The sequence below is a fragment of the Sorex fumeus genome, unplaced genomic scaffold (genome assembly GCF_029834395.1).
Source record: "Sorex fumeus unplaced genomic scaffold, SorFum_2.1 ptg000006l, whole genome shotgun sequence".
NCBI lineage: Eukaryota > Metazoa > Chordata > Mammalia > Eulipotyphla > Soricidae > Sorex > Sorex fumeus.
The window spans coordinates 40,311,247-40,329,673 of record NW_026606063.1 but is presented as its reverse complement, the minus strand read 5'-3'; the positions used below and the strand labels follow the sequence as shown (position 1 = coordinate 40,329,673).

At 44.3% G+C, this 18,427-nt stretch overlaps 1 protein-coding gene across 1 annotated transcript; it reads right to left on the bottom strand.

Annotated features, from left to right (window-relative positions):
* Positions 1 to 1,734: 1,734 nt before the first annotated feature.
* On the bottom strand, positions 1,735 to 8,614 carry CD207 (CD207 molecule). Its single transcript, XM_056126541.1, is given in 8 exon segments — positions 1,735 to 1,885; positions 2,267 to 2,415; positions 3,409 to 3,561; positions 6,516 to 6,631; positions 6,634 to 6,752; positions 6,754 to 6,880; positions 8,083 to 8,205; positions 8,539 to 8,614. Coding segments are annotated over 8 exon segments (1,014 nt in total).
* Positions 8,615 to 18,427: the final 9,813 nt, after the last annotated feature.

Here is an 18,427-nt window from a genome sequence, read left to right as displayed (position 1 = left end):
TGAGCATCACCGGATGTGACCCAAAAACCAAAAATAAATAAATAAATAAATAAAAAGAAGAAGAAAATGTAAGCAATCCTTTTGGGCAAAATGAAAGTGCCAATAACATCTCAGGTCTCTAAGCCACTAACAGAGCCTGTGACTTCCAAAGGGCTCAGCTAATGTATGCCCAGAGCTACAGTCCATAACTATGAGATGTTGGACACATGTGTAAAATCTTCTCTGGAGGTGTTGGGGTACCCTAACTAATTCATCGAAGAGAACAGAGAACATCACAAACTCTTTGGGCTTCCTCTTTGGCCCCTCTTCCTTTTGGTTCTCGGCTGCTGGACCAGAACTGGGGTCCGAGGTGGTGAGCCATCTCTATGACAGGGCACCTGTCACATCTCCTCCACAGAAGGAAAGCTAGAAAAGGGCAGCCTGGTGAGAGACCTCGGTGAGGAAGGACTGCAAAGGTGAGGCCTACTGTTGGTCTGCGTCTCAATGCAAGTGAGCGGCAGGTGCTGCTTAGGTGTCATGCCATTTATAGGCCTAGACCTTCTCTATTTTATGTTACTTTTGAACCATCAATTGGTTGCTGAGGATGCCCCAGATCTTGTGGTGCATCAAGGCAGGTGGCATTTGTACTCACCTGCACTTGGAGGATAAACGTGGACCCAGAGGGAGGCCTTTGCCCAGGCAGCATTTTATTCTCATAATCTTGGAAGGGAACTCTAGGGTCACAGGCCACTTAGCCTGCACAGAGCCCGGGAAGATGCAATGAAGGAGAAAGAGGGAGGATAGAAGGCAGGACAGAGAGGCTGGACGGAGGATGGTGGACATAGAGCTGAGCTGATAAAGTGAGAGGGATTCAAGCGCAGGTCTAGATGAGACTGCAGGTCTGAGGTCCTGGAGTGGATCCACTGAAACAAAATCAGTAATGAGGCCTCTGACTCCAGAGGCATGCACAAAGAGGGTGATGGGGACACGGCATGGATAGAGCCTTTCCTTTTGCTCTCCTGAGCACACCTGCCAGCCAGCAGCGCCATCAAGCAGGCAACTCAAATTCTGGTGCAACAACCAGAAAAGCTCAGAGAGTCTTTATCAGGATGGAACAAAGCCGAGGTTTTTCTGAGGAAACAGAAAGCTCAGTGGGGATTCCCTGGTCATGGGTCCTGATTCACCTCATGAGGCAATTTGAACTTCGAGGTCCTTTATGTCCTCCCCTCCCATTTTAATCCAGGTCTCCTTTCATTTCGGCTGCCTTGCTGGGGTGTAATAATTCCCAACCCAGGAGAATGAACTCTCCTATGTCTTGGGGATGGTTGTAAGGTAAGGTAAGGTAAAGGTAAAGGCCCTCCCGTTGATCGTCGATTTGCTCGAGCGGGCCCAGTAACGTCTCCATTGGAGACTTTGTTGTTACTGTGTCTGGCATCTCGAATACTCTCGGTAGCTTGCCGGGCTCTCCGAGAGGGGTGGAGGAATCGAACTCGGGTCGGCCATGTTGGCCGCTTGTAAGGCGAACGCCCTACCGCTGTGCTATCGGTTGTAAAGCAAAAAAAAATTAAGGTGCCACACACAGCCAGCCCAGGTTCAATCCCCAGCACTACCAGGAATGGCCCCTGAGCACAGAACTACGACTAAGCCCTGAGCACAGACGGGTGTGAAAGTGTGCTGGAGAATGGATGAGGAGAGCAGCATTTCCTCACTTGGACAAAGGTAGAAGGCAAAGGGTTGACTTCTGGGCCAGTCCTGCTATGCAGCTGACAGGGTGTAGGGCCATTTGCAGATAAATTGATATGTGAGGTCACAGGAGACATCATTTCATGACTGGAATGCAAACAGCCTCAAATAGACACAGAGTTCATCGTGCCCCATATTGTTGGGTTCCCTGGGTTTCCAGTACCTACTGAGAGGGAAAAACAAAAGAAAGCCTTTCCAGTGAAGAAGTTACAGCTTCCTTGCAGCCCTGTTACTAGCTGACGGTTGGCAGGGTTCTCCCAGACCTGAGAAGGGGTTCATGAGCCATCCACCTCTAAGCCTGCAATCATGCCCCAAGAAAGGACTGCTGTACTCTCAAAGCCCTGGACAAACTGTGACCTGGGCAGATGAAATACACACCTACAAACCCAAGTCCTCCCACAAGCCATGGTCTCGGCCCTGTTTGCACAGCCAATGCATGGCAGAGGGGATCTAGTCTTCAGTCCAGGGGTCTATCTCTGTAGTCAACTCTGCTTCTGGCCCTGGCTCAGAAAGTGAGACTGAGCTGAGACCTTTGAGAACTCACCTGGAACTTTGTTTCTTGTTGAATGGTGTGTGATCCACCCAGATCCATGGCCCCTGACTCTACCCCCCACCCCCACCCCCCCACACACACACTTTGCTCAGGCTGATCCAGTAGGAATTCTCTTCTGCAGTCTTGTACAGAAACTCCTGGAAGGAAGACAAAGGGGAAAATGCAGCACAGATGAGACTCAGGGCCAGAGCATCTGTCGCTCTGGATGCTCCTGACCCATCCTCAAGGGCAGCCCTGGAACCCTCAGACACACTTTACATACTGGCTCTGAAGTCTCCTTCAGCTACACCCAGAGCCCTGAACCATCTTCCAGAGACTAGCTTGTATTTGCCCCAAAACTGACATGCTCAGCACCTACACCTTTCTGACCCTCTGGAAGCAGGTGCTGGGAAAATGATTCTAACGATAGCATCTAACACTAGTGAGCGCCCGATTTACACAGAGAACCAGGCTAAGTCCTTTATTTGCCTTTATTCATTTATTCTCTGAGGTAGGTGCCATTAGCATTAAGTCCAACAAACTTATACCTCATGAGATTATCACCTATTCAGGACTCAAAAATGAGATAGAAATGAGATAGGGACTCTGAAGTCTGCATGTAGAGTCAGCACTCTGAGCTGTGCTGCCAGCCCACCTCCCAGATGGGAGAGGATTGTTCCATTCTCTGCCTCACCATTTTGGAAGTTTCTTACATGATATGGTGTTATGAATGCATACTTGAAAATATTCTTGTCTTCTGCATGCAAAGAGAGACTGTCTTCTCTCCCTCTTTGGAACTTGGGAGTATTGCCTAATTTCCTTTGTCCAATCAAAGGTAAGCAGAAGTGATGCCTGTTAATTCTGGGCAGAAGTTTCCAAAGACAACATACAATTTTCCATGTTCCCCTTTCCAACCTGAGCAACTGTAGAAGCATATATTGATTAAGATAAAGGACCTGCCTTGAGTAGCCACAGTAGCAGAAGTCCTGCTGGGTCTTGCAGAACACGTTGTGCTAGTAAAGAAGTAACCATTCACTGCTAGGCAATTGAGCTTTGAGGATTTTCATTACTGCAGCATAATGTTGTGCATCCTGCCTGACACACCTGCTCGTGATTCTCCCTTTCCTAGAGTCCAAGAGAGCAGCACTCATCTATTCACTGTCTGAGGTCACGGAAGTTAGTTGTGAATCCCTAGACAGACAGAACTGCTGAGAACTGTGTCAGGTCTTGGAGATTTTTGAAAAATAATAGAAGTTCCCCTGGAGGTATTTCCAGCCTTGAGAAACCATCTGTAGAATATCCACCTGAGGACAATGGGAAAAAGTAAACACCAGTGTTGCTCTGCTCTCTGCACCCTGGTTTCATGAGAGGAGTGGAGTGGGACCCCTGAGATGTCAGCAGTCAGTGAGTGAGCTCTGAAGGCACTGGATCTTTATAATAGAGATTAAAGAAACTCTCAGATCCTTAATCTAAGTGAGATTGGCAGTCACAGGGTTTCCCACGGATGGAAAAGTGAAAAGTCCTTCTCCATGAGGGAAAAGCAATTCTACATCAGCCTTCACAAGTGGCTGTGTCCCTGGTCTCTGAGTGGGGAACTTAATGGAAAGTGACTAATTTGGGTCAGGACAGACTCCTAATGTTTCCCTACACTGTGCAGAAGTTTAGAGATAACCCCTAGTCTCTTCTATCCGGAGAGCTTCCAAGTCCCCTCCAACCCCAGTGTTGAACCCTCTCTTCTTAATCTTTCAGTCTGGTCTATCCTGCTCCTCTCCCTTTTTTTACATACACACACACACACACACACACACACACACACACACCAGCCACACCAGCCATTGTTTCCTGCCTGAGACTGGCAGGGTTCCATGGCCATTGATCACTTGATCCCATTCTTATTTAAGTTACTTACTTTGCTGTTTGAACATCTTTTTTTTAAATTTTACAGGTTTTATTATTTTTATTTCTGTTTTAATTGAATCACCATGAGATACATTTACAAAGTTTTCATGATTGGGTTTCAGTCATACAATATTCCAACCCCCATCCCTCCATTAGTGTACATCTACCACCACCAACATTCCCAGTATCCCTCCTGCCACCACTACCCTCCCAGCCAGCCTCTATGCTCTCTATGCTCTATGGCAAGCACTTTCCTTTTATCTCTCTCTCTCTTTTATTTTGGGCATTATGGTTTGCAATAAAGATACTGAGAGGCCATCATGTTTGGTCCTCTAACCACTTTCAGCACACATCTCCCATCCAGAGCAATCCCTTCAACGATCATTGTCATAATGGACCCATCTCTATCCCAGTTTCTCTCTTCCTCAGCCTTTGAGGCAGGTTTCTAACAGTGGACCATTCATCCTGGTCCTTATTTCTACTATTTCTACTGTTGGGTGTTAGTCTCGTACTATTTTATATAACACAAATGAGTGCAGTCATTTTATGTCTGTCCTTCTCCTCTGACTTATTTTACTCAGCATGATAATTCTCCATGTCACCCATTTATAAGCAAATTTCATGACTTCATTTTAATAGCTGTACAGTATTTTATTGTGTAGATGTACCACAGTTTCTTTAACCAGTATACTATTCTCGAACACTTGGGTTGTTTCCAGATTCTGGCTATTGTGAACAGTGCTGCAATGAACGTACAAGTGCAGATGTCATTTCTGCTGTGTGTTTTTCCACCCTGGGGGTATATTCCCAGAAGTGGCATTGCTGAGTCATATGAAAACTCAATTTCTGGTTTTTTGAGGAAAGTCCGTATTGTTTTTGAAAAAAGGTGGACAAGTCTGCATTCCCATCAACAATAAATAAGAGTCCCTTTCTCCCTGCATTTGTGCCAGCACAGGTTAGCTCTTATTCTTTTTGATGAGTCCCAGTCTCTGTGGTGTAAGGTGATATCTCATTGTTGTTTTGATTTGCATCTCCCTGATGATCAGTAATCGAGAGCATTTTTTTCTTGTGCCTTTTTTGCCATTTGTATTTCTTCTTTGTGGAAGTTTCTGTTCATTTCTTCTCCCTATTTTTTTGATGGGGTTGAAGAATTTTTTCTTATAAAGTTCTACCAGTCCTTTATATATCTTGTTTATTAACCCACTTCTCTGAATGGAGATGCACTCCCTTCTCACAGATCGGAAGGATTAACATTATCAAAATGTCAATAGTCCCCAAAGCATTGCATAGATTCAATGCGGATACCCATGACTTTTTTTTTTTTTTGCTTTTTGGGTCACACCCGTCAATGCACATGGGTTACTCCTGGCTCATGCACTCAGGAATTACTCCTGGCAGTGCTCGGGGGACCATATGGGATGCTGGAAATCGAACCCGGGTCGGCCACGTGCAAGGCAAACACCCTACCTGCTGTGCTATCACTCCAGCCCCCACCCATGACATTTTTCAAAGAAATATACAAAACACTCCTGAAATTCACTGGAACAATAAACCCCCATGAATAGCTAAAGCAATCCTTAGTTTTGTTGAAATATCACGATCACGATCACGATCATCCTGTTGTTCGTCGATTGCCTCGAGCAGGCATCAGTAACGTCTCCTTCCTAGCCCTGAGATTTTAAAAGAGTCATTTCAATGCTCTTTCAGGATTAGAAGAGTGAGACCATCATTGTTACTGGTATTTGGCATATTGAGTACGACACGGGAAGTTTGTCAGACTCTACCGTGCGGGCAGGATACTTTTGGTAGCCTGCCAGGTTCTCCAAAGGAAAAATAAGATAATAAGATGTCACGAGGCTGCAAATGCGGCCACGTACTTCCGGGAGCTGGGTTTTATAGTCTCTGCATCTTGGCTGTTGATGGGACCAACCTGGCGCTGGTGGCAGCTGATGGGTGTGATGCCTACCTACTGGAAGATGGGGGGTCTGGGTGGAGAAGGCCCAGTCCCAATCCGAGTAGGCTTGGAGACCTCAGCCCCGGGACCCGCATGCCTGGGTTCCTCTGCCGCTTCTTTCATGCATCAGGCCCGTCTGGACTTGTGGAGAGTGGTCCCAGCATGGCCGTGGCTGGCTCTGGAGGTCCTCAGCTGCTGGGGCTCTGCTCGGGGCGGGGGGGAGGAGAGAAACTCAACCCTCCCCCCTCCAAGGGGCCCCGATGAGGACAGCTAGGCGCGGGGGCAGGAGACTCTGAAATATAAACTAAAATAATCAAAAATGAGATTATTCTGCCTTTTAAGTGCTTTCTTAGGAGATAGGTATGGTGACTATACTCCCTGAATCATGGACAGGAGAATAGGAGAATGCTGTTTGAACAGCTTGCTGATATTCTCCAGATTTCTCTGGAGTTCATGAATCTTTGCATTCAAAGCACTGGCATCCTCTAGATTTCTTCTTAACTCTGGAATTTGGGACTTTAAATATTGATTTCCTCCCAACTGGCTGTTAACAGCTGGATCTGGGCATTGGTTTGACTCACACTGATCTCCACCTTCAGGATCTTGGAAAGCACTTGATTTAAGCCGGCATTCACAGTCCAAACCAGCAGTTGCCTCCACACCATCTCTGTTTCTCTTAATTTCAGAATGTAAGGTGCTGATATTGCCCATCAGACTGTTCAGTTACTGGGCATTGGTTTTAACATCTGATATTTTCCCCTGATGCCAGGAATCTGGATTTGAAAAAGCCAGAAGGTCAACCAAAGGCAGAATAGAGATAAGGTGTTCAGGGGAAGAAGGGAAAGGAAGGGAAAGGCTCAAGCTTTCCTAGGACTCAATCCAAGAAGCTTTGGCTCATCCCCTATTCATTCATATTGCATTACAGTCAACAAACATGCAGTGGGCACCAGCCATAAATATGCCAGTAACTCTGTTTTTTGGGGTTTTGTTGTTGTTGTTGTTGTTGTTGTTTGCCCCCTGGCGGTGCTCAGGAGACCATATGGGATGCTTGGAATTGAACCCGGGTCAGCCCTGTGCAAGGCAAATGCCCTACCCACTGTACTATTGCTCCAACCCCTGTGCCAGTAACTATGACAAATGCACAAAATGCAAAGATGGTTAAAAGAAACACAAGCTCTGAACTATGAGAAGTTCACAGGCAAACAAAGGAAGAGATTACAGCCCACACTAACGTTTCTTGGGGCACTGAGGGCCCATTTGGCAAAGGCATCCCTTTAATTAATGCCTCCATTCTCCCCACCTCCTTCTGGGCCTTATCATCTGATTCCCAGCCCTCTTCTTTCAAAGATCCACCTGCTTTTATATTTTTTTTGCATTTTACATTTTTTATTTCATGCTTTTTATTTTTAATGAATCATCATGAGATACAGTTACAGACTTACAAACTTTCGTGATTAAGTTTCAGCCATATAATGATCGAATACCCATCTCTCCATCAGTGCCCATTCTACACCACCAATATCCCTAGTATCCCTCCTGCCACCCCCACCCTACCCCCTCCTCTGTGGAAGACACATTCCCTTTTACTCTCTCTCTCCTTTTGGGTATTATGGCTTGCAAAACAGTTAGTAAGTGGCCATTGTATTTGGTCTATAGTTTACTTTCATTACACATCTCCCATCATGAGCAAGAAAGACCCTTTTTGAAAGGGAATTATGAAATAATTTCTTCCCTTCCTTCACCCCACCTACTGCCCCACATGGTTCAGGCTACAGGTTTGAATGTCATAGAGGAGACCACAAATAATCCCAGAGTACTCAAAGCAGAGAGGAATCTGCCCATCGCTCCAAATCTGAGTCCCAAAGCATTGAAGAGAGAAGACATTCCCTCCCTCTGCTTTCTCAAGTCCGGGGGTAGGGTGGGGGGTAGAAGATTCCACTACCAACAGGAGTACACCAGAGCATTGTGCCTGAACACTTAAAGAGAAGGGTCTGCAGTACCATGGAGGCAACCAGGACCAGTGCCAGGCAGATCAGTGCCGCACGGAGCGTGGGGCACCCCCTTGGAGCCAGAAATGGACCCACCTTGGGAGGAGGCTCTGTGGGAAGAAGAGAGTTCGTTAAAAGACTGACACACTCTAGTGCAAACTACAACACCCAAAAGGAAAGAGAGAATAAAAGGGACTGCCCTGCCATAGAGCCGAGGTGGGTGGGGGATAAGGGGTTGGGGGTGGTGGGAGGGATACTGGGATCATTGGTGGTGGAGAATGGGCACTGGTAGAGGGATGGGTACTCGATCATCGTATGACTGAAATGCAAGCACGAAAGTTTGTAAGTCTATAACTGTACCCCACGGTGATTCACTAATAAAAAATGTTAAAAAAAAAAAAAGACACAGGGTGAGTATGGACATGGCACAGACTGGCACTTGCCTCGAGGCCAGAGGGCGACAAGCTGCTTCACTACTGAGAAATGCGCATCAGGCACTTTGCTCTCATCAGCGTTCATCCTGAATCTCCCGCACCCACCCTCTCCCTAGGGTCCTTTTATGTAGAGGAAACAAGAACTGAACCTCCCAGAAGGCCACTGTGTTCCCACAAACTAACTACTTCCCTATTCATAACTACTACCATGCCATATCCTGGCCATAACCCCAAGCTCTCCTCAATGTTCTGTTTTCTTCTCTGGGGGAGGGGGATGATACACAATGATGTTGGCTCAACGCTAGCCTATATTTTTAGGCTCATCAGACTCCTCTCACCATCCTCCATCCATTCATCCCACAAATCTATATTGAGTGCCTTCATGGAATCAGTCTCTGTACTAGGACTAAGCAATAAAGAGCAAATGACTCGCAAATGGAGGCAAGACTGACTTGAGCAATAACTTACAATACAGGTAATGAGTAAAACACCGGAAGAGTACGCAGTTCAAAGAAATCACAAAGAAAGAAAGAAAGAAAGAAAGAAAGAAAGAAAGAAAGAAAGAAAGAAAGAAATGATAGAGTAATAGTAGAAAGTTTCAAGTAAAACAATGAGCATAATCAGAAGTATGGGTTTCATAATCAGCACTCCATGGGTTTGGTTGAGCTGAAGTGTAGAGCATATGACAGGATTGGGCAGTGAATCGCAACCGATCCCATCCAGGAAGAACTCTTAGCACTCCGGAGCAAGATTAACTTTAGGTATGGTATACTGTAGATAGTAGCCCCTGTACTGTCTCTCTGAATGCTTAAATTTAATTTTTAAAAATAACATTAATTTTTTCATCAGGGTTTGAACTTCTGTGATGACTAAACTGCCTTTTGGTGTGTCCCTGTGACCAGAAAAGCAACTGATTGTCCTTGCCTGGGGGTTTCATGTGATGATGAGATATCAAAGGAAAAATCGGAAGGGAAATGATGAAAAAAATCATAAAGTTGGGACGAGACAGACAGTACAGCTTCCTAACCAGCACAAGATCATTCAGTAAACTAGTTTTGACTAGTTAACCTATAGAAGTCCCTCAAACACTGGGACCAACCCCAGAGCCAACAAGAGATGAGAATCACAGCCACTCTCAACCACCCAGCATACAACTATTTTCTTATATCATACAGAACTTCAGCTACAACAGAGAACTGCCAATGAGGGCCTGAAGCAGAATAAAGAATTGAGGTGGAAATGGGCATAGCTTTCACCTCTATGGTGAAGAGATATTTGGAATCCTCAGGAGAGGACGCCCAAAATTAAAACTTTAACCTTCCTGGTGGGCATGGAGCACTAGCTCCTTGTCAAAATGGAAGTGAGTCACAAGAAGACATGGTGCGTGTTTATGATTTATTCATCCCTAGCCAGGATTCCCTTTCCAAAAAGAGATGAATGAGAGCAGTCCTTTCACTCCATTGGCATCTTTTTTTTTCTTTTTGGGTCACACCCAGCGATGCTTAGGAGTTACTCCTGGCTCTGTATTCAGGATTTACTCATGGCGGTGTTTGGGGGACCATATGGGATGCCGGGGATAGAATTCGGGTCAACCACATGCAAAGCAAATGCACTACCCGCTGTACTATCACTCCAGCCCCAATAATTGGCATCTTAATCTTAGTCCTTGGCCATCCCATTTGATGAGAAGTCCAGCTCCCAGTGCCCAGGATTGGGAGAGCCCCACCAGTGGACCATTCTGCTGGGAATTTTTTTTTAATTTTTATTAGTGAAACACCATGAGGTACAGTTGTAGACTTACAAATTTTTGTGCTTGGGTTTCGGTTATACAATGATCGAGTACCCATCCCTCCACCAGTGCCCATTCTCCACCACCACTGACCCCAGAATTTTTTTATGTGGCAAATACTTCCCAAACCTGTGCCTAAATCCTCAAAAGAGCAAGATCTTCGAAAACACAAAATCCCACAATCATCTTCAATACCACTGTAAATGACAAAACCCCAATATACAACCACATTGTAATGAGCTGCTGACTTGAGACCCCAGGGTCACAGATGGTTCTCTCTGACTTCCCTTTCACTGGAAATAGAAACATACTAGGTTTCTATTTCCAAAGATTTCCGTGTTGCCCTTTCCCTGAATACACTTTAAAAAATGCTTTCAGCTGCACTTTCACACTTGTTGTTTCTTTTCCCCATCTTGGTGAGGCTGCAGACTCCCTTTCACCACTAAACTCTCTCACTGGCTCATAAGCTTTCTCAGTCTCCCTAAAGAGACACACCTTTGTTGGTCTCCTGCTCTTCCCTGAGACGTCCCTGAAACTACTGCATCAATCCAAATTTCTTAAAATAAGTACCCTCAGAAACCAGAAGAATATAAAAGGGAGTAAAGCACCTGCCTTACATATAGTCAACCCAGGTTCAATCCAGGTACTATATACGATCCTCCTGAGCACCTCCAGGAGTGATCCCTGAACGCAGAGCAAGGAGTAAACCCCAACACCACTGGGTGTAACTCAAAAACCAAAGTAAAAAAATAAATAAGAGTTCTCCATCATAAAATATCTCCATGGAAAATATCCCTGAATAAATATTGCTGCCCCATGCAGCAAAATTATCCAAAATGTACTATGCACCAAATTCTTTGCTAGAGGACTCAACCTTGAGCAGAAGAGCGAAGATCTTCTGCCCTGCAGTAAGGAGAATAGTTTTCTCTAGATGAGCCTTGGTATTCATGTCTTCTTACAAATTTAAAATTTACAAGTGTATTCATATTTTGGGCTGGAGCAATAGCACAGTGGGTAGGGAGTTTGCCTTGCACGCGGCCAACCCGGGTTCAATTCCTCCGCCTCTCTTGGAGAGCCTGGCAAGCTACCGAGAGTATTCCACCTGCACAGCAGAACCTGGCAAGCTACCTGTATCATATTCTATGTGCCAAAAACAGTAACAACAAGTCTCACAATGGAGACAGACGTTATTGGTGCCTGCTTGAGTAAATCAATGAACAACAGGATGACAGTGCGACAGTGCTATCCATATTTTAGAGTAACTCTCAAGCAGCAATAAAAATCTTGTAGTTCTTAAGGAGTTATAGCAGAGCCGGGAGATGGTCCAAATAGGGCTGGAGCTCATGATTTTTCATGTGGCAACCTGGGGTTTGATGCCCAGCACCACAGAAGTCCTCTGAGCACCACCACCAGGAGTAGCTCCTGTGCACCTCCAGGTGAGATCCATAAATAGTGGTAAGCTAACACCTCACATATGTGGGCTCAAGTGCCAGTAGGGGAGAAAAAACAACAAAAAATGCTAAGAGTAATCCAACTTTTCTGTCCAATCTCAGCCCAAATATTACATCCAGGGGTGTCTTCCTTAATCCCTGCCCCAAAACCAGCTTCAGACATGTGCTCTTATACTAAGTCCAATCCCCAGCCCAGGAATAAATTTTTGTGGCAGAGAAAAAGGCATTCCTGCAAGTGGGGTTCTTAGGGGGAGTGGTACATTGGAAAAATGAAGAGGAATACAGTCTGGTATTTAAAAACAAAGATTCAAAAAAAATGTTCTGGGTCCTGAAGAGACGTATAGTGGGTAGGGCATTTGCCTGGCACAATGCCAACCCAATTCAATCCCTGGAATTACATACAGTCCCATGAGCACTTCCCTGAGTTAACCCTGAGCACAGTCAGGAGTAAACCCTGAACACTGTCACGTGGCCCAAACACAAAGAAGAGCAAAAAAAAAAATTAAAAGTACAAAGTGATATACCCATCAGTAATAGCTCCTTTCCTATTGAGGCTGATCCAGTTTTCCCAAAGTGCATTGCATGGAACAGCAATCCAAAAATATTCTGTCCAATGTGGCTCAAAAGTAAACCAATATGGTAAATATTTTATGCTGTATGCCTTTCTTGGACATTTATGGTAATCGTGAGCATAAGGTTTTGGTGGAGAGTGACTGGGGTCACAGAATGAAGATGGGACTGGCAGTGACATGAGGACAGTGGTGGTCTTGGGCACTTTGTGGGGGAGGGATGAAATAACTTTATACAATAACACCACAGGTGTTAATATGATCGTATCCATATCAACTAAACTATAATTTTAATATTAAAGAAAAAAAGAGTCCTAGAAGTGCTGTGTTAAATCCATTTAATATATTATATTCTCATTTTCCTTCTATGTTTACTTTAAGAAGAACCCCTCTTGCGGCTGGAGCAATAGCACAGCGGGTAGGGCATTTGCCTTGCACGCAACTGACCCAGGTTCAATTCCCAGCATCCCGTATGGTCCCTTGAGCACCGCCAGGAGTGATTCCTGAGTGCAAAGCCAGGAGTAACCCTTAACCATTGCCGGGTGTAACTCAAAAAGAAAGAAAAAAAAATGAAGGACCCCTCTCACACTGAGGAGTAGCAGCCTGAATCCAAGAAAGACAGATTCATAGAGGGATTGCAATTCCTTTCAATTTCCAAGTTCCACTTGCATTAAGCCTTGCCACTTCTCCCACTGAGTCACACGAGGAATTGCAATCTCTCTGAGACCCTCAGCACCCCCCTGCTGAGTAATCAATTTCCCCCTTCACTTCCTTCTGCATCGATAGACTGTTTTTTCCTGAGGTCTATTAAGGGTCTTTCTGTTCTGTTTAATTTGTCTTTGAACTCTCTTAAAATTCCCAAACTCAAGGGCTAGAGAGAGAGAGAGAGAGAAAGCACAGAAGGCCGGGTACTTGCCTTGCACACAGACCCAGGTTTGGTCTCTGGGAACTGCTATAGTCCCTTGAGCACTGGCAGGAGTGATTCCTGAACACAGAGCCAAGAGTAACCCTGAGCACTGCTGGATGTGTGGTGTGTGTGTGTGTGTGTGTGTGTGCATATATATATGCATATATATACATATGGGGGTATACATATATACATACACACACATAACCAAACTCATATTTGCTTCATAAAGCATCTTAAAATTATAGGCTTCCCCTCCACTTTATTTTTTTTAATTTGGGTCACACTTGGAAATGCTCAGGGGACCCTGCGGTACCAGGGAAGGGACATCAGACCTCCTACATGCCAATCACATGCTGTTTCAGCCTTTGAGCTATCTCTTCAGCCTAGATTCCTTTTTAAATCATTTTTAGGAATCAAGGAGATAGCTCAAGTGGGAGATCATATGCCTCGCATGTGCAAGGCCCTGAATTCAATGCCCAAAGCCACAAGATCATGTCACTTGAACAACATTAGGTATGGCCCTGGTGGCCCCCGAGCACTTAGGGTAAGAGCACAATGGTATGACTCCTATAAAGAAGACAAGGGCTGGAGATGGACAGTGGATAAGCACTTATCCTGCAGGCAGTTGATCCTGTTTTGAATCCCCAGAACAGCAAATGGTCCCCACAGCACTGTAGGTGTGGCCAAAGCCTCCCACAAGAAATAAGAAAACAATAAATAAGGCTTTTCTTTATTTTAATTAAAATGTGCTTAAACATCCTTAACTTTTTCTTTCAAATTACCTACTGAAAAGTTACAAAGTTCTATTACTATTTTTTTTAATTTTTTTAAAATGTAGGAGTACTGCTATTTATTCAGCTACTGATTAGCTGATTGAATTGTGCATGAACTCCACCTTACTTTTTTTTCTCATTTTTTATAATTTTATTTATTGAATCACCGTGAGAGCACTTACAAAGCTTTTGGGTTTAAGTCTTGGTCATACAATGAAACACCCATACCTACACCAGTGCCCATTCTCTACCCCCAACAACAATCAGGCTGCTGATGCACTTGCCTCACAGGTACAGATTGACCTGCTGGCGGCACCATGCCCCCTCGTTGCTCCAGTCTATTACTATTTTAAGAAAAACTTAGTTATAGTAAATTTACTACTACTAAATTTAGTAATTTTTGTAAAATTATAAGATAATTTAGGAAGAATTATGTCATTAAAAGTCTTTAAGGGGGCTGGAGCAATAGCACAGTGGATAGGGCATTTGCCTTGCGTGTGGCCGACCTGGGTACGATTCCCAGCATCCCATATGGTCCTCCGAGCACAGCCAGGAATAATTCCTGAGTGCACAGTCAGGAGTAACCCCTGTGCAACGCCAGGTATGGCCCAAAAAGCAAAAAATAAGTCTATAAGTCTAATGTGTATGAAGTCTATTCATTTCCTTTTTACCTATCAGTCAACAATTTTTTAATTTCTTCAAGTTCTAACTCTTGTTTTTTGAAGGGAAGAAGACAAAGTTATTATTAATTATAGATATAAATTTTTACCTTTGTAATCTGAAAAAAACAACAGAGCAATGTAAACATCTTATCAGGACATTAATAATGTTTTAAATTTATGAGAGGAACGACAGATAACACAGTGAGTAAAGCATTTGTCTTGCATGTAGTCAACCCTAATTCACCCCCCAATCCTCCATACAGTTTCCCACACCCTGCCAGGAGTGATCCCGAGCAGAGTTGGGAGTAAACCCTAGACACAGCTGGGTGTGGCCCCAAACAATAAATATATAGGTAAGAGAGTTTAATAATCATATGAATAAAAATAATAATCATATGTAAACAACTTTCTTGAATACCAAAAACAAGCATGAAACTTATGGGTAGAGAGAGAAATTGGAGGCTTCTACAGAATGAGCAGGACTGGCTGCCTGGTTTGGAGTAGTGGTGGCAGAGTCAAGACATTATTCAGAGCTTTGGGTGGTCTTCTTTCACTTCACTCACTATCATGCTCCAAGAGAGATGTGTTGAATACTGCAATCTCATTTCATTCTGGAGTCCAAACATTTACCTCTAAATGACTCGTCTCAAATCCCTTGACCTTGCTGGTTTCAATTCTGCACTTTGGTTCTGGTACTTTTGTTTTCTGTTCTCTTCTTTTTATTGCAATAGGGCAGAAGCAGATTTAGTTAGTTAGTAGGGTCTATCCCATATGATATTCAGAAATCTACCTTCAAAGTTCTCTGTGCCGGAGTTTTCCCTCATCATTTTTGTTTGTTTGTTTGTTTGTTTGTTTGTTTTTAGTTGTTTGGTGAAGTAGGAAGAAAGAGCATCTGCTGGAAATGAGAAGCAGCAGCTGCTTGAGTGTCACTGAGGAACTGAAAAGACTGAAGATCCAGAATTGCACGTAGGTTAGAAGAGGAAACTTTCCAAGAACAGGAAGGATACAGACAAGCACCCTGGGACCACATACTCTAGAGACCTCATAGACCTCAATGCGCTCGGACTCCCTGGATAAGGACTCTAGCAAGCACAGAGAGGGACTGGTGAGAGAAGCACTAGGATTCCTTCTAAGTTCAGGCCTCAGAAAACAATAGAGCAATGTAAATATTATGATCAGGACGTCATTTTATTGCATGACAACCAATCAGAATTATGAGCTTTTATGGGCTCCACATCACTTCACTATAGACCAGGCACCAGAAACTTCCTTTGTTATATGAAAACAGAGTAGGACTATACATTTTCTTTTTTTTTTCTTTTTGGGTCACACCCAGCGGTGCTCAAGGGCTACTCCTGACTCTGCACTCAGGAATTACTTCTGTCAGTGCTTGGGGACCATATGGGATGCCAGGGATCGAACCCAGGTCTGCTGCATGCAAGGTAAATGCCCTCCCCGCTCTACTGTCACTCTGGTCCCAGGACTATACGCTTTTGAACATCTTCCCACTAGCTAGTATTCTCTCTGTGAAGAGTCTCCATTCACCTTTCATCATAACTCACTTTAATTAGGTCTTCTTTCCCATAGATATGTGGGAGGGAACATTCTCTATATGCTTTCCAGGTCTTTTCCGTAAACACCATGTTCAGGGTTAAGTCTATTCTGAAATTTTATTGATCTAGGAGTAACATCCTAAGAAACTTCAATATGAAAAAGTAAATAAATAAAAGAAGAGAATTTTAAATGAATGCAGTGGCATGCTTATAGGTGTTTAACTACTTGCCCTCTAGTTCCAATAAGAAAACCCTGAAATGTGATATTTGTCAATACTATTGTATAAATCTTCCCACCATGGTCAACACTTCAGTCAAGTCCAGCACACACAACATAAGGCAAGTCATTTTACTTCCCCATGCTCCCAATTCGTCCAGCCCTACTGTGTAGTCTTTTTTCCAATCTTGCTCTCCAGGAAGCAGAAAATGGAGATTCGGGAGCTGGATAGATAACTCAACAGGCTGGATTACATGCTTTTTGTGCAGGAGTCCTTGGATTTAATCTCCAGTACCACAAGGCCTTCAAAACATCAAGTGGGAAGTAGATCCTGAGCACTTCTAGGCATGGTCCAAAAGCCAAAATCTAAAAAGGCAAGGGAAGAACCCAGCACTTAACAGTGCCATACAGGGGTATGAGGAGTATGGCACTGTTAGCCATACTAGCAGAGAGGAATGGAGACATAAGGTACAGGAGTTAAGGCATTTGCTTTGCTTATGGCCAACCCCTATATAATCCCCATCACCAACCAAGCCCTGCCAGGGGTGATCTCTGAATGCAGAGCCAGGAGTAAGCCCTGAGCACAGTCAGGTGTGTCCCCAAAACACTTCACTAGATCACTTGACATTCCATTGCTCATCGATTTGCTAGAGTGGGCACCAGTAACATCTCCATTCATCCCTCTCATGTGCTAGTGTAGCCCAATGGCATCTGCTCACTCCAGGAATACGAAGAGCCTCAAACCAATCGTTTAAGGTCTTGATGAAGAAGTCTGACCATTTCATAGGTGGGTGGCCATGTGATATTTTGACGTCCCATGGAATCCAGTTGGAAATGGCTCTAGTTCAGCGGTCATCTCCAAATCGCATTACGTGTCCAGCCCATCTGATTTTCAACGACTTGGCAAATGAGACAGCGTCCCTGATTCTTGACCGTCGATAGAGGTCGGAACTCTGGATTCTTTCTCTCAATTGAGTGAAGCATAATACGCCAAGCATAGTTCTTTCTCTCTTTTTTTTTTTATATTTTTATTAGTGAAACACCATGAGGTACAGTTGTAGATTTACAAATTTTTGTGCTTGGGTTTCAGTTATACAATGATATTATCCCTCCACCAGTGCCCATTCTCCACCACCGTTGATCCTTTTGATTCCTCTTTGGGAGACCCAAAGAGCGTTCTCATCCTGTTTTTGTAGGACCCACGTCTCTGAGGCGTATGTTAATGCAGAAAGAATGGTGGAATCAAAGAGATGTGCCTGGAGCCGGAGGTTCTTCATTCTCTTAGCTATTTCTTCGATGCTCTTGAAGGCATTCCAAGCCGTTCTCTTCCTCCTGCGTAACTCAAGTGCCAGGTCATTCATCATGTTGAGTTCTTGACTTAGGTACACATAACTGTTGCATTCGGAGATGTTTGTTCTGTTGAGAGCAAATGGAATGTCAGGAGCGAGTTCGTTTCTCATAAACATTGTCTTCGTGAGATTCGGCTGTAGTCCGACCTTTCCACACTCACAGTCAAAGTCGGCCAGCATTTGTGCCACTTGGCTAGTGTTCGGTGCTATTAGAACAATGTCATCGGCAAAGCAGAGGTAGTGTAGTTGCCAACCATCTATCTTCACTCCCATTCCTTCCCATTCCAATCGCCGAATGACATTCTCGAAGGTGGCACTGAAGAGTTTTGGTGAAATGGTATCACCCTGCCGAACCCCTCTCTTGACATGGATGATCACTTCCTTGAAGAATGGTGAGATCCTGGTAGTGAATACAGCTCATAGAGAATCCTGATGTACTGAGTTCAAACTCCCTGTTTGGCTACTCTCAACAGAATCAAAGGCCTACTTTAAATCAATGAATATTAGACAGAGTGGCATCTTGAACTCCCAAGAAACCTCAATGAGCTTGGTTACCATGTGGATATGGTCGATCATGCTGAATCCTTTTCGGAACTCGGCTTGCCTGCATGGCTGTCCTTCACCT